The sequence below is a fragment of the Oryzias latipes genome, chromosome 22 (assembly GCF_002234675.1).
Source record: "Oryzias latipes chromosome 22, ASM223467v1".
Lineage (NCBI taxonomy): Eukaryota > Metazoa > Chordata > Actinopteri > Beloniformes > Adrianichthyidae > Oryzias > Oryzias latipes.
This window is the reverse complement of record NC_019880.2, coordinates 18,206,391-18,221,088: the sequence shown is the minus strand read 5'-3', so window position 1 is coordinate 18,221,088 and position 14,698 is coordinate 18,206,391. Positions and strand designations below refer to the sequence as shown.

Genomic DNA, 14,698 nt, shown 5'->3' with positions numbered 1-14,698 from the left:
GTAAGGGGTCTGTATGTTCAAGTTACCAAAGACAAGAGTGTGGTGTAAGGTCATCGTACGACAGCATCACCTGTACGTCATAAGTGCTTGTAACGTACATTATCCTTACAAATACTTCACGACACACTTGCCACACGCACAATATCGGTACATTCCAGCCTCATGACGACCTTTAAGGTGGCCTCATGAGCGTCAAGGGAACTGCACGACACCTGTGCTCCCTGTTAAGATGCAGCCGCTCTTGTCTATGACCCTCCGTGGGTCCAGGCAACCCACAGCACCTATACAGGTGCATGTGACTAAGGCTATAAGGAATAGTCATGAGGGCCTGTTTAGGTTGACATTGAGAGTCAAGTAAGGTTATCTAGGACAGCCTTTAGTTACAATCAATGGAGTTTGTGGTTTGTTTGTACAAACCCATTAACCCTCTTTCTACCAAAGCATTTGAAGTCTTATAAGAATTTTGAAGACAGATAATTGAAAGCATATCTGAAGATCCAAAAGTCGACATGAAATTTTAAATCCTAATTTTAGTTTGTTATAATAAAAATCAGTTAAAGATTTGCTGAACCTGAAATGAAAAACAAGAACCAATCAGTTGTATTAAATAACCACTATTGGTTCACCAAAGCTTTCCAAAATGATATTCGAATGTTCTTGATGAAACCATGTACCTGAATACATTACCTCTGTTATGTAATTTTTATGTTTCCTACCCAGCAAGTGGTGAATTGGATTTTGTCAAACCACGTTCCCTCCAGCGAAACACGTTGGGACTTTAATTTATTACTTTGATTCAATCATACATGCCCAGATACACGGGGTGTTGAAGGATTGGAGCAAATGAGATGCTTGATCCATTGGTTGCCACCTACCTCTGGAATGTTTTAGAAATTAGATTTCTCATTTAGCAACCAGCTCTGTTCCCATAATTTGTTCTCCCGTTGATTTGTATGTCTTTCTATTGGTACAGCATGAACAATCAATGCAGCTAATGAAAGGTTTCAGCAGCCTTTGATGAATTGCATTAAACCCTTCAAACATTTTGGAATGTTTCTAACTTGTAAAACACTCCAACTTTTGAGTCATGTTTATAACTAAACCAGGTCTTATTAATTGACATTTTCTTTTATACAGCCGGAGTTCCATCTATCACAGCGTTGAGGGTCCTCTCACCTATGTGCTTAACGGGGAACTGATCACAGAGCCAAGGCCTCTGCCGCCACCTCCAATATTACCCCCGCTGCCACCCCAACCCTTACCCACTCACACATCCCAGGCCTCCTTCGTCTCAGCTTTGGCTATGGATGAGGAGAGCTCCATGGAGGCAGAAAAGACTGCAGAACCGGGCCCCGTTACACGACAACCCCATGTCATGGTGTGCTACCAGAACTACCTGGCCCACTATCAGGTACAGTCTTTGATTATATGCCCTGTTTCCTGTTTTGCTAAGTTCACATGGGACTGTAGCTACCCGATACTAGCATTTGTCCGCCATCTACAGTTGGAAGAGGCTAGGTGCAAAAGGTTAAAGTGGTGCATATCACGCAAATCTTGAGCTAGGCTTTTTCTTTCACAGCTGTGTTCTGATATATAAAAGACTCTGTGTCATACAATTCCAGATGGGGACAAAGTGCATTTATATTTATTATTATTATTATTATTATTATTATTATTATTATTATTATTTTTATATTATTTTTTAATTTCCAAATTAGTTGGAACTTCCAGGAATATAAAGAGGGATGACATCCATCTGACACTACCAAACCCGAGTCCCTGATTGGTTAAAGTTTGAACTTTCAACGCACACTCAACAACCACGCGTTTTGTACGTAGAGCACAAAAACGGTCATTAAAAACGTGCATAGCAACGCGTGGATGTGAGAGTTTTGAACACGGAAGCTCGAAATGCGCATTTACGCGCAATTATATTGACTTTTCACTGGAAGTGGCCGCTTGAACGCACATTGCAGAGGGTGGTGTGAATGTAGCTTCAGTGTTATTAAAGGCTGATGCTGCCCCATATCTTGAATGACTGGGTCTAGTAAGAAGAGATTTTTCATCAAGTCAAATTTCTACGTGGCCTACATTCACATGACAATCTGGATCTGAGCAATGTTGCCACAGTCCTACACACTTGATGCAGTAGGAGGCAGTATGCGCTGCTTTTGTTGTTTTACCCTCCAAAAAAATTGAAAGAAAGATGATCTGGTTAGTGTGTAGATCTGATGTTATTGCAATCTTTGGAAGAGCCACATCTTGACACAAAAGCCAAATGGCCATAAAACTGATCCAATGAACCGTGCTCTGGAACACCACTGTAGACCGCCCTCTGCACGGATGACCAATTTATCATTTGTTCCAACCATATTTGGGGGACAAATGTACTCGGGATGTTTGCCTGACGTGTTGGCTCTTAAGCACAGGTTCATGTCTGATATCTTACTTGTACACTAGGTGTCAAATTGGTCCGTCAAACAGCCGACCAATAAACGGACCTCCAAGTCTTCTCTGCATCGGCCTCTGGATCTGGACACACCCACCAGTGAAGAGAGCTCCTCCTCTTTTGACCAGCTGTCTGTCCCCAGCTTTAAGGTCACTGATTTGTTAACATTTGTTTTGAACAGAATTTATCCATTGACATAGTTATACATTTTAATATCTGCCCGTTGTATAGCTGCAAAATGTGTTTTTTCATCGGTTAATGAATCTTAACCAGTTTGTCTTCTTCACTGCAGCTTGTAAAGCAGGGCCTCTCAGCCAGCTCTCTTTTAGACCGAGGACTTCAGCTGATGGGAGAAACCAATGGGTATTTTTCTTTTTACCTCTCAAAATAAACAGCATTCACACAAAGAAACTGTCTTTTTTTTACCATCTTAGCAATCTTTTTTATTTTCAAATCTATTCTTCCAAAAAATTTGGAGGACAATAAACACGTACTTCTTTTCTGCACAGTACACCATACACCCCCTTGGATAAGAGAGCCATGGAGAACACGGATGAGGACACAACAACAGATGACTGGAGCCTGGAACAGCCCCTTACTCAGACCAGAACCACTGCCATTGTGGAAGTGAAGGGGGCCATCAACGTGGTGCTTACGCCCCTAGTGGCTGAATCCTTGGACAGGTAGTAAACCAGTTGTTTTTTTTTTACTTCCGTGCCTCGAATTTCACTGCTGCTTCTTTAAAATGGATTTGTCTAACAGTTCTACATTTCTATATCCCAAATCCACAATTCCATACTACAGTACTCCTCAGGAAATTCAGATGGTTTTAAGAGGAAGTTGCATTGATTCTGTTGGTCTGCATATCAGATGTTTTTTCTCCTTTTTGTGCTCTTATCTTTAAATTTGTAAAGTAGAATGGTAGAACTAATTTCCTTTTGACATTTCTTTATTTCTTTCAGGTACATTGAGTCCATGGTTCACTTTGCAAGTATTCGACACCCAGCTGCCATCCTAGATAACCTACATGGAAAGGTTCTCAATGAAGCCTATCAGATAAGCAAGTCTACCGTCACCGAGTCTGTACGTACACGCTGCACATAGTAGTACGGCATGCTATACTATAAAATTCTGCCTTTTGATATAACAAAATCAGCTTTTCAGATTAAAAATGAGCTAAAGTGACATTAATTGGCCAGTGACTGATGTACTATTGTTCTGAAACTGGTTCCATACAGAGCCAAACGGGTAAACAGGAGCCCAAGCTGTCCAAGACAGAGGGCACGACCCCTGGTTCGCTCAACATCTCCCATGGCCAGACAGAGCTGTCTGTCAAGCCCGATAATGTGAAAATCAAGGGCCTTCAGGCCAATGTCTCCATCCCCAAGGTGAGACCCATGACCCAGAATAATGAGGCTCAGAGTGTTCTTTGGATTGTGCTCCAACTGCAGAAAGATCAAAATCAAGCACAGAATCATGAACACTTCAGCAGAAAACTGCGTTGATGAATTGAGTTAACCCTTCGCGGTCCAGGTTGTAATTGGCAGCTTTTGTCTATTTTTGAGTTAACTTTTATATTTTGACTTTAAAAATGGTTCATCTTTCCTTGTTTGGAATAATTTTTTCAGCAAACCCTTCTCTACTCTATGTGACATGACGGTTTTAGGAATTTGTTTTTCCCTCTAAAATTTCTCAATGTTTAACAAATCTTATTTTAAATGTAAAAAGAAAATGTATATTGTAACTTTTACAAACAAAGTTGAATCAAACATTTTACCCCTAAAGGAAGCTAATGTCTCAGATGTTTTCTAACTGCTTTTCCTAAACCAAATTTCAAAATGAGAGACTCATAGCCCTCCCAAAAACACACACGACCACATTACAAGCATGTTCATTGTTTAAAATGAAATACTGGGCCAGCGACATATAGGTAAATAATAATGTAAGCGATTCGTCATAATTTTAGGAGGTGAATCAAAAACACAACAAAGAAAAATTCATCTAGCATGCAGTTTAAACCACTGCCCCACCCCACCCATTAAGAAAAAACTGTTACAATGGAGTCACTTCATCTTTAGATATCTAGCAATGCCTTTTAAAACTGGTCATGTGATCAGGATGCTCTTGAGCACGTGTTTACTCCTAAGGGTTAAACTGTGATTTTTAGATTAAGGAGTCCTTCTTTAAATCTTTGTGTATTGGCTTTCATTTATTTAAAAAGATTAGAAAAATGCTGCGCTGTTATTAATATGTGACTGTGTCATGTTTAATTATTGTGGCGTGTGTTTCGTTGTTTTTGTAAGAACATTGTTTTAGTTGATGTTCACATCATTGGTTTCTTCATTTCTGCAGGTGAACCTTTGCCTGCTGCAGGCTTCAGTGGAAGAAGGTTCACCGTCTTGCTCCAGTAAGTGTGTCACACACGTGTCTCTGGTGGCGCTCTGCTTCGACAGAATTGCAACACAGTTCAGGATGAACAGGTAATTTGTCCATCCATGTTAGTCTTATACTGTTGTGGGGGGAAAAAGACACACATAAGTCTTGTTTTTCTTTTTTCTTTTACTGTTTGGCAACACTTTTGATTATGTGGATGTTTAATCTTGAAAGGTAATAGTAGTGTATTTCAATGTAAATGCAAATTATAACTTTATATTTAGGTTTGTATTTAAGTTAAATCCAAACATTAATAAAAGAAAAAACTTTCTGGGCCTCCCTACTTAATGTAAAATCCCTCCAATGTCTCACAGATGAAACGATTCTTCATTTAAATGTTGGGTAAACTTTCAGATTGATGTCAGTGACTGGTATATACCTTAAATTAGAGCCTCACAGTGGTTCTTTCAGCCATAGGGGTTAAAGCCTGCTATGACAGCCATATGTTTTTCTCAGCTGATATGTGCATTTTTGTAAAATTGTTTTTACAGAAGATCAACAATATTCAGTATTGTAAATATTAAGATTTTTTCTCTCTCAAGTGTTGATTTTTATTTTATTTTTTGCTCAGTAGTTGTTACCTCACACCTAATTGAGGCCGATGTTTTATCCTGTGCACAAATGCTTTGTCATCTAAATTTAATCTCCAGTCCTGGTATTCTCTTTGCACCTCAAGGGGTATTGTAGAGGAGACTCCCAACACCACAGAGCACGGCCGACCTTCTGTCATGCTGGAGAAGTACGCTTCAGCCACCAAGATGCAGCCTCAGTCTTCTGGCTCTTTGCGTTCCAACGCTGGCATTGAGAAGGGCAAAGAGATCGCTGCCAGACTCAATATACACCGCATTCACAGCCAGCTCAGAGGCCTGGACTCCACAGGTTCGATTCACCGTCTGAGAGAGTTTTTCTTACAGCTTAAGCAGATTGACATTTTTGAGTGGGAAGTATTTAGCAATAAATGAAAAGCTGAATTGTTGTGTGTCGTTCTTACTACTGGTGGTTTTGTATCCCCTTGAACAGACATCGGAACATGTGGTATCACAGCTATCCCTTTTGAGAAGTCCAAAGTCCTTTTTGGTCTGGAGGAAATGGAGGAGTTTTCATTAGTGGATGAAACTGACACCCAAGCAGGGAATGATTTGGGCCGATCTGCTGCTTTGCTTGAGAAATGGGGCTGGATCATGTTTGAGTGTGGAATAGAGAACCTCACAGTCAAAGGTAAGCCAATGTGGCCTTTAGGTTCAAGGTGCGAGGATTCTGTGCAAAGCTTGGTGAACGTTGGGTTGAATGTGTTACAGGGGGCCGTCAGTCTGGAGCCATCCTTTACAACGCCTTTGGAGTGATGGGCCACTTTGAGAATGGGGGGAAGACTGGGATGTCCAAATGTAATGGTTCCACTGGCTCTCAGACAGGAAGTGGTTACAGCACCGATGTGTCTGATGACAACCTGCAGCCTGATGCCACCAGTCCGAACTCTGATGTCAATGAGCAGTCGGATTCAGACGACCAGGTGTGCTAGAGAAAAACATCTGCTCTAAATGCTACATCAGATTAAGATGCATCCATCACAGTTCTGACAAAAAAACTTCATGGCTCAGGACATGAGGTGCTGCAGACTTAAACTCTTTGTCTATTTTTTTTTAAATAATTTCCAAAAGATAAAATGTATTTGTCTAAAAGCCTAAAATTTAGCTGAATTTTTTTAAAGTCCTAAAATAAAACCAAGAATAAGCTTAGCAACTAAAAAGAGGAGAACATTCTGCATCAGCTCTAAAGTAGGATTTTGATGGTTTGCAAGTGCTTTTCAAGGCAGACGACTTAAACATAAAGAAGTTAAAACAGAACATCAATGTGAAAATAAAAGGTCTAGCCAAAACTTCATTTTGGTGGGGGTGGGGTGGGCGGCACATCTCTTGAGGATGAGAGCTATAGAAGCATTTAGATTGTATTCCCCGTCGTTTATAAACAAGTGCAAGATATATGGTATGTTACTGAACTGTGGGCATGATCCACAGCAACTGCTTTTAATAGCGAGCTGTAAGATTCTTTAATGGGTTCTTTTGTAGGTTTAACATTTTGGATTCTCAAGGTACATCTTGTATAGAAAGCATCTCTGCTCCAAGTTTAAAAACTCAGACTAAGATAAATGTACAAGAAAAAATGTGGACTGATCAGATCAAAAAACATAATTCCTTCAGATTTTTAAAGTAACATTTGGTTAACAATGTCTACACTAAATAGAGAATAGTCTACCATTTATTTTAAAGAGAGGAGAAAATGAAGCACAAAGTACTTTTACTTTTATCTATTTTTTGCTACGTGTCCCATCTCACCGTATTTAAGTTGCTGGAAATTCAATTTCCCTACATGAGTCATTCAAAAAGGATCAATAAAGTTGAGTTGAAGTCTATAACTGCTTTGTCCTCTACACTGCAGGATGAAGGAGTCGAGTCGGATGACCTGAAGAAAGACCTTCCCCTCATGCCTCCACCGCCCGACTCCAGCAGCATGAAGCTGACCCTCAGGGAGATCTGGTTCAGTTTTGCTGCTCCCACTAATGTGCGCTCAGCTTCCTCCGCCATATCCAGGTGTGTGAGTTAGAGCCCTTTTACTTTAACTAGAATAAACTAAAATATTATTTGTAGAAGTTAATTTCCTAAAAAAAAAACTCCCCGGTGACCAATTATCCCAAACTGTACACTTGACTACCAAAGCAGAGCTGAGCTTCACAAACTGCTGTATATTTAGCTCTGTGGGTTTAGAGAAAGTCATTTTACAAAAACAAGATTTTTTTAACAGTAATTCATAAACTCAAGGACATAAAAAGTCTTATTAGGATTAAAATGAGTGAATTTTTCTTCCTGTGTTTAGACAGTTGAATCTGCTTAGCACAGCCACACCTGCCATTGGTGCCTGGTTGGTTCCTATTGACCAGCTCAAATCCTCTCTGCGCAAACTTGAGAATGAAGGAACTCTTCGAGTGTGTGCTGTCATGGGTTGCGTCATGACGGAGGCTCTTGAGGTTAGTAATGATTTTGATCATTTAAGAATTGAATTCAGTTTTTTCTCCTGGTCGCAGCTGGTTGTCGTTTGTGGTCATTAAACTTTAACTTAGGCAGAACTTTTTTTTCTTTTCCCTGCAGAAAAAGAGCATCCACATCCCCATTCCCAGCAAGTACAATCGTGTGACCAAACGATCCCGCTACTTGCATGAGAATCCCTCCTGTATGCTGTGCAACATCCTGCATCGCTACCTGCAGCAGGCTGACTACTCTGTGATAGAAGAGGCCACCATGGTCAGCGCAGAACCTCTGACTCTTCCATAATTATGTGAATTTGGTTGAGGGTGCAGTTTATTATTTTTCTACTCAAACAGCAGAAGTCACAACCCTTTTAGTTTGTGGTATTTGAAAGGTAATTTTACCAGCTGGCCATAATATAGCACTCTAATAACATATTTTTGGCTTCAGAAATCAGAAATCGCACAGAAAAAAGGTATTCAATCCTTACACCTAAAGAAAAGGTGATAGATTTGACATCCTAAAACTGCCAGTATTTCATTAAATATTTTAAAATAAATATTGCATGGTTTATGTTAGATCTGCAGACTGGTAGCAGCAGGAGGCCAAATGTTGATGCTCCATGAAGTTTGAAACTTCTGTTTTTCACTGAAGTCTTTACACAAAATGGGGAAAACAACTTTACATTTTTATATTACAGATTATAAATGTAATTATCATTTTGACTGTCACTGCTTTATTATTGCAGAAAGATGTTGCCTGGTAAACTATTGTGCTTTATCACAGAATCTGAACCTAATCTATTTGGAAATTAAAAACATTGTTATTTAAGTAAATATGTGTCTAAATGCTTAAAGTTTTGTGCAACCAGGGTTTTTTATGATGACATTATTTATTTTAGAATTATTGTGGGAATTTTGCTGTTAGAAAATAATATTTTAATAAACTTTATTTTTTTTAATTAGTGTTTATGGATGGATAATTAGGGCCAAATGTGAAGGTTTTAGAATATTATGTGTGATGTGTATCCCCTAAATGGGTTATAAGGTGACATTACAATGTTCACAGAAAGTTTGTGGATTTCTGAAATATTTCGACATTGAACAGGAGAACAAATTGTCATTTTCCCAAACTGCTTTCCTCCAGAATGATGGTGTTCCAGCCCTGGTGACTCTAAAGAAAGGCCTGGTGGCTCTGGCCAGACAGTGGATGAAGTTCATCGTTGTAACTCAGGGATTCAAGGCCATCGGTCTGATTAAACCCAACCAGCTCACGAAGCCCAAAGAGCCTCAGCAGAGCCTGGGAGACACAATCCATGGCCTTGACAACGGCGCTGCGCTGCAAAGTGACACCAGCGGTGACGGAGCCGAGTTTGAATATGACGCAGGTGGGAGCCTGCAGCCTTCAGGGCTTTGATTTCATTCTGAGCAAGCGGTGAATCTAGCAGTAGGATGAAAATGAATCACAGTTTCCATTTTCTTGGAGTTTTATTTTTGTCATTTTTGTGAAGCCACAGTGAGTGAACACACCATGCTGTTGGAGGGAGTATGCAGTCGACCCCCACCCAAAGAAGTTAACTCTGGTCCTGTCAGCGGGGTGGAGATCATCAGAAAACTCTCCAAGTCTCACACTCATAATGAGTCTGCACTCAGAATAAAGGTACAAAAACTTTTACTTGTGTCTTTTATCACAGAGATATTAACATCACATCCTCTTAAAAGATTCAGGAACTGTTTTTACCCTTTTAGTTTCATGACAGCAGTTGGCCAGTGTTGGTTTTCCTCTGCAGTGATACATGACAAAAATGACCAAAGCTGATGCCACCCATATGGCCATACAGCTACAGTATGTAGTGTCAAGTGACTGAATTATAGGCTAGATTTACTGTAATTCATTTTTCTTATAGGAAGTAGAATTGAATTTGAGGCAAGTTGTGATTTATTTTTAAACCTTTCTTGAACCTTATAAGCTTGTGCACTGTGTGAGAACAAAAAATATCAAATTATTTTACAAGCCAAAGGCTCCTAGCCACCTCACAATCACTTTTACTTTATTTACTAAATAGATTAATGGGATAAACAAGAATTCATATATTTCTTTAGTTGCGTTTTTTTGTTTTAGTAAATCACAGGGTTTGTATATAATTTTCAGTTTTGTATAGGGATGTAAAAGATACAGATATGTTTCAAAAAATCAATCTAGTACAAGCAGTATCAGTTGAAAACCAGATTATATTGGTAAAAAAGGTGTAAAAATTGATCGGGAAATAAACAATCAGTTTCTGTCAAACGTCAGTTTCTCTCTACTTTCTGTCTTTTTATGTCCGGTGATGCAAACAAAAAGATTTCCAATCACACGCTTGTCTCTAATAAGTCAGCTTGATTACAATTGGCCGGAGGTTTCGTTTAAGAAAGACAGGAGCAAAAGATACACAACACCAATTTTGTGATGTTTTATGTCAATGCTGTAACTGATTTGTTTGTAATTTTACTAAGCTTAATGCCTTTAGTATCTTGTGATATAAATGTGAATGTTATATAAAGTTGTTTTTGTGAGTGGAAGACAGAAAGAATCAGAGTTCACACTTAATCCAGTATCATAACATAATATCTATGCACACCCAACTCAAAATGTCACCTGAATTTGAGTTCAGCATTTCCATAACGGTGCTAGACACACTTTATTGCACCTGTCATTTAAAAAGAATGAAAATGGCAGCTTGTGATAAATATGCGGTCGTGTGAATGTAACCTCCTCTCAGCAGTCTGCGCATTTGTCACACCCAGGGCTCGCATCCCTACCAGTCGCTGAGCTACACCAGCGGGGACACAGCGGCTGACTCACCAGCCCACGTGTGCCGTGGAGGCCTGCCGGCCAAGGACAGCCCCAGGAAGGAGAGCCTCCTGAGCAATCTGACGGGCAGCTTTCGGAGTCTGCACAACCTGCTGGAGGGCACGCCTCAGAGGAACGACCCATCTGCCGCTGCTGCCGCTAAAAGCGGCTCCCTCACTCGCACAGGTAGCCACACGTGACTTGAACTGCCGTGTCCAACTCCTTCTGAAAGCGGCATTTCAATGAAGTTCACATCTGTGGCTCTGTAGTGACCTCTATTGTTGAGAAATGAACAGACAAATCCCCGTTCTAAAATGTACCGAAAAGATATCCAACATTTTTTTCAGCATTTCTTAGAGACCCTCTCTGATGAAAAGGGTGTTTTAACATGTTCTTGTGGCTTTTTTCTGATGATGGAGGACTTGTATAACGAAAACTAAGATTAAAACTGCATTTTGAAGTATTTGAGTAAATCAAATCGTTGTAAATCAGGAGGAGATGAAAAATGCAGTTTGAAAGAGTTTATTTTTGACGTAGAAAATAGGCTCCCTACTCTGAGCTCTCAGCAACTAAGAGGGGAAGGGGGGAGGGGGTGCTTCCCGCCAATGGTCCCGCCCACAACTCAGAGGTGAATTTCTTGGTCTTGAAAACTAAACAGATTTTTGAAACTGCGAAATCATCAATTAAAGACAACTAGGAATGCTGTTAAAATAGATAAAAATATGATCAGAGTGGGTCTTTAAAGTTTAATTTGTTTTAATACATTCATTTTTTACATTCATTTTTAAAAAGAGCTCAATCCTGAATCCACTGCGATGCCTGTGTAAAGACTAAATTGTCTATCTTAGGGACGGACATGCTTACCGAACACCCGCTGCTGTCTGAGCCTTCCTCTGTCAGTTTCTACAACTGGATGTCGAACGCTGTGGGGAACCGGGCCGGAGCTGCAGTCCAGGAGTCCTCGGTCAACCGCTCTCAGCACAACAGCCTGCAGACTGGTGAGGAAGAGTTAAAGTCCTTGTCTTTTGAACTGCACAATCGTATCGTTAAATTGGTAATTCTGATTTCTGACCAGCCCACTTCCCCCATCAGGTGTGACATTGCAGAGTTCACATAATGTTTCTTTTTACTAGACTCTATGGATTCTCCTGTCAACAACTATCTCTACCAACCTCTACCAGTTAATGACCCAGAAGGAGGTCAGGGTTTGTTCTGTGTTGTGCCAATGCTGTTGGTGAACTATTTTGTCGTCAGGCAGTTTGTGTGTCATTAGTGTGATAGTGACTTGAGCAGGTCTGGTGTTTGTGTGATAGTTGACTATCATGTAGTACTCTGTGGAAAGAAATTGTTGGAGACGCAAATGAAGATGATGACGAATCTTGCAGATGATTTTTTTTTGAGTTGTTAGATGTTTGTGGCAATAAACAGAAACGCAAAAATAGAAATACTTGCTTTATTTGTAGTAAAAATGTGTTGTTTCTATCCAGATAGATTTCAGTATAAAGATTTTTTTAGACTGGCTGCATGGTGGTGTAGTGGTTAGCACTCCTGCCGTTTAGTGAGAAGGCCTTAGTTCGAATCCTGGCTTCCATGCTTTGTAGTGAAGGGTATATGATAAATTCAAAATTGTCCTTAGGTATGTTTGTGAGTGGCCCTGCAACGGACTGGTGATCTGTTCATGTGTACCCTGCCTTCACCCAACAGTATTTTGGAAAGCCCCCAGCATCCCTATGACCCCAAAAGGGATTCACTGGGTTCTGAAAATGGATGGATGGATAGAATATTTACAGCATTTCATATTTGATTTCTTAAATGATTTTAAAGCAGACTACCCAGCCACTTGTGGGAACATAACTAATTACCGGTGATGTTTAAAAAAATAAAAAATAAACTACCCCAACAGCTGGTAATTTTTTTGTTGTAGCCTGGGAGTAGATTACTCAAAAACTCCCTCCACTCTTTTTCCAGCTGCAATGGTTGGTCTGTGCAGCTTCTTCCTGCTCAGGCTCCTGCTTGAGAACCATCCTAACCACACCCATCTTTACCTTGTTCTCTGCTATTCCAGGGGGGTTGTGCAACCTTCCCACTATCCCCTCAGCATCAGAATTCAACACTGTGCTGTCCAGTGACCAGAACACCCTGGACGGCACCCATTCCCAGCACAGCACCAGTCAGGATGACATCGTCGACATAGAGGAGGGAAACCAGTGTCCAGCTGCTGTGCAGCTGGCAGATGCTCAGGTGCTACAGACACAAGTGTTGTGATTACCTCAAGAAACAAATCCATCTCAAACCTACAGGCTTGTGATTAGCCTATAGTGACCGGAATGAGTTTTAATATGAGGCGTTTTATTTTTGATAGTAACATGAAAGGAAAGCAGACATTTAGCTTAAAGACTGTTTAAAGACTATTTTTTAGTAAATTCCAAAAACCAATTTAAAATACTCAGTTGGTATTTTGGTTTCCTTTTTTCTTTTCCTCTTTTCAGGTTGTTTTCAAGCCTTTGTTGGGCTACATTGGCATCCAGGCTCAGGATACTACTCCTCTCAGTTACAAGATGTACTTTGGGGAGCATCTGTCCTTTTCTGGTAACCTGGAATGCCTTCGAGCCGACATAGTTGATTCTGACACATCCAAGGAGCGCAAAAACAAGCGATCCAGGAGGTGAGACGCTTCAAACATAATTGAATTAAAAAACAATTGATTTAAATGTACCTGATGATGTTTTTTGAGGCTTATTACCAAAAGACACCCCTTGTTTTTTGTACACACAGACAAGGCATGGTGAACCTTCCTCCTCTTGAGTTCAAGCCAGCGCTTCTGATTGAAACCTTCAGTGTGAACGCGGTGGTGATGGAGAAGTCTACGAGCGCTCCACAGGGCCCCACTGCTGCACCACTTTCTTTCCACGACCTCAACCGCCGCCACTACAACACCTTCCACTGTGATTTCACCACAGCCTGCCAAGCCATCAGCCAGCGTGTGGACATGGCCCTGGTGCGCCTCATTCACCAGTTCAGCACCATGATTGATGACATCAAGGCCACGCAGACTGACATCAAGCTAAACCGCTACACTGCTGGCTCCACATCCCCAACACCCACCTTCAGGGCGCGGCCTTACCGCCACTTTAGGTCTTCAGACTTCAGCCGGAGCTCCCGGGGGAGCCTCAACGGAGCGGCACGGAGTGGAACTCAAACTTTGAAGAGCAAGAGAACTGGGGGAGGAGGCGCAGGAGGTGGCGGTTTACCAAGTAGCGGGCCTTCGTCAGGCATGGACACACTAGGAAGGCGGGAACCCAGAGGACGCAGCTCCCTAGGGCGGTCAGAGCGACGCACCTCAAAGGTAACTAAGTTGATGAAAAAACGTCTTTCTTCTTTTTTCTTAGTTCTGCTTAATTTTTTTTAATCAATTCTGTTCATCAGGGGGTTAAGGCTGAAGCTGAACATGCAACCACCCAAATGCTTTTCCGTTGTTTTTCCAATCAAAAAACAAAAAAAAACTTCACAGATATTTTGATCTTTTATTTAGAAGCAAAAAACAAAGTTTAAGTAACAACCCAGGTACTCTCAGAATAAATAAAATGCAGTCAATTGTAGTTTATAGAATTTGACTGGAGATTTTATTGTGCTCATCTTTGTGCGAAAAGTATCAAACTGATGAATTAGCTTTTAAACCCATTTAAAGACCAACTCCCCATGAAAATCTGGTTTTCGGTCATTTCAACTTTTTTTGTGGAATTTTCTGATGATGGAGGACAAGAAATCTAAGCTCAAAATTTCTGAATATTTCTTGAATCAAATTATTGTGAATCAGGAGGAGACAAAAAATGCAGTTTGAAAACGATTGCATTTGTGATGTAGAAAATATGCTGGGCGGGTCACAAAGTCTCTGCTAAGGGAGGGGAAGGGGGTTTACCTGTGGCAACGGTCCCGCCCACAAGTCAGAGGTGAATTCCTAATA

At 40.7% G+C, this 14,698-nt stretch overlaps 1 protein-coding gene across 11 annotated transcripts in view; it reads left to right on the top strand.

The window, feature by feature from the left end:
- Positions 1–14,698, top strand: part of kiaa1109 (KIAA1109 ortholog) — a 71,323-nt gene that overhangs the window by 23,937 nt on the left and 32,688 nt on the right. For 10 of the 11 annotated variants that reach the window (XM_020713922.2, XM_020713919.2, XM_020713917.2 and 7 more), the window contains exons 29-48: positions 1,138–1,411; positions 2,461–2,598; positions 2,742–2,812; positions 2,959–3,132; positions 3,412–3,532; positions 3,688–3,837; positions 4,802–4,929; positions 5,559–5,761; positions 5,903–6,100; positions 6,181–6,392; positions 7,319–7,470; positions 7,754–7,904; positions 8,026–8,178; positions 9,049–9,289; positions 9,413–9,561; positions 10,689–10,920; positions 11,583–11,732; positions 12,800–12,975; positions 13,224–13,399; positions 13,510–14,080. In XM_020713922.2, the coding sequence (XP_020569581.1) occupies positions 1,138–1,411; positions 2,461–2,598; positions 2,742–2,812; positions 2,959–3,132; positions 3,412–3,532; positions 3,688–3,837; positions 4,802–4,929; positions 5,559–5,761; positions 5,903–6,100; positions 6,181–6,392; positions 7,319–7,470; positions 7,754–7,904; positions 8,026–8,178; positions 9,049–9,289; positions 9,413–9,561; positions 10,689–10,920; positions 11,583–11,732; positions 12,800–12,975; positions 13,224–13,399; positions 13,510–14,080 (3,820 nt within the window). The remainder of the gene's footprint in view (positions 1–1,137; positions 1,412–2,460; positions 2,599–2,741; positions 2,813–2,958; positions 3,133–3,411; positions 3,533–3,687; positions 3,838–4,801; positions 4,930–5,558; positions 5,762–5,902; positions 6,101–6,180; positions 6,393–7,318; positions 7,471–7,753; positions 7,905–8,025; positions 8,179–9,048; positions 9,290–9,412; positions 9,562–10,688; positions 10,921–11,582; positions 11,733–12,799; positions 12,976–13,223; positions 13,400–13,509; positions 14,081–14,698) is intronic. The other variant, XM_020713918.2, reaches the window with a different exon arrangement.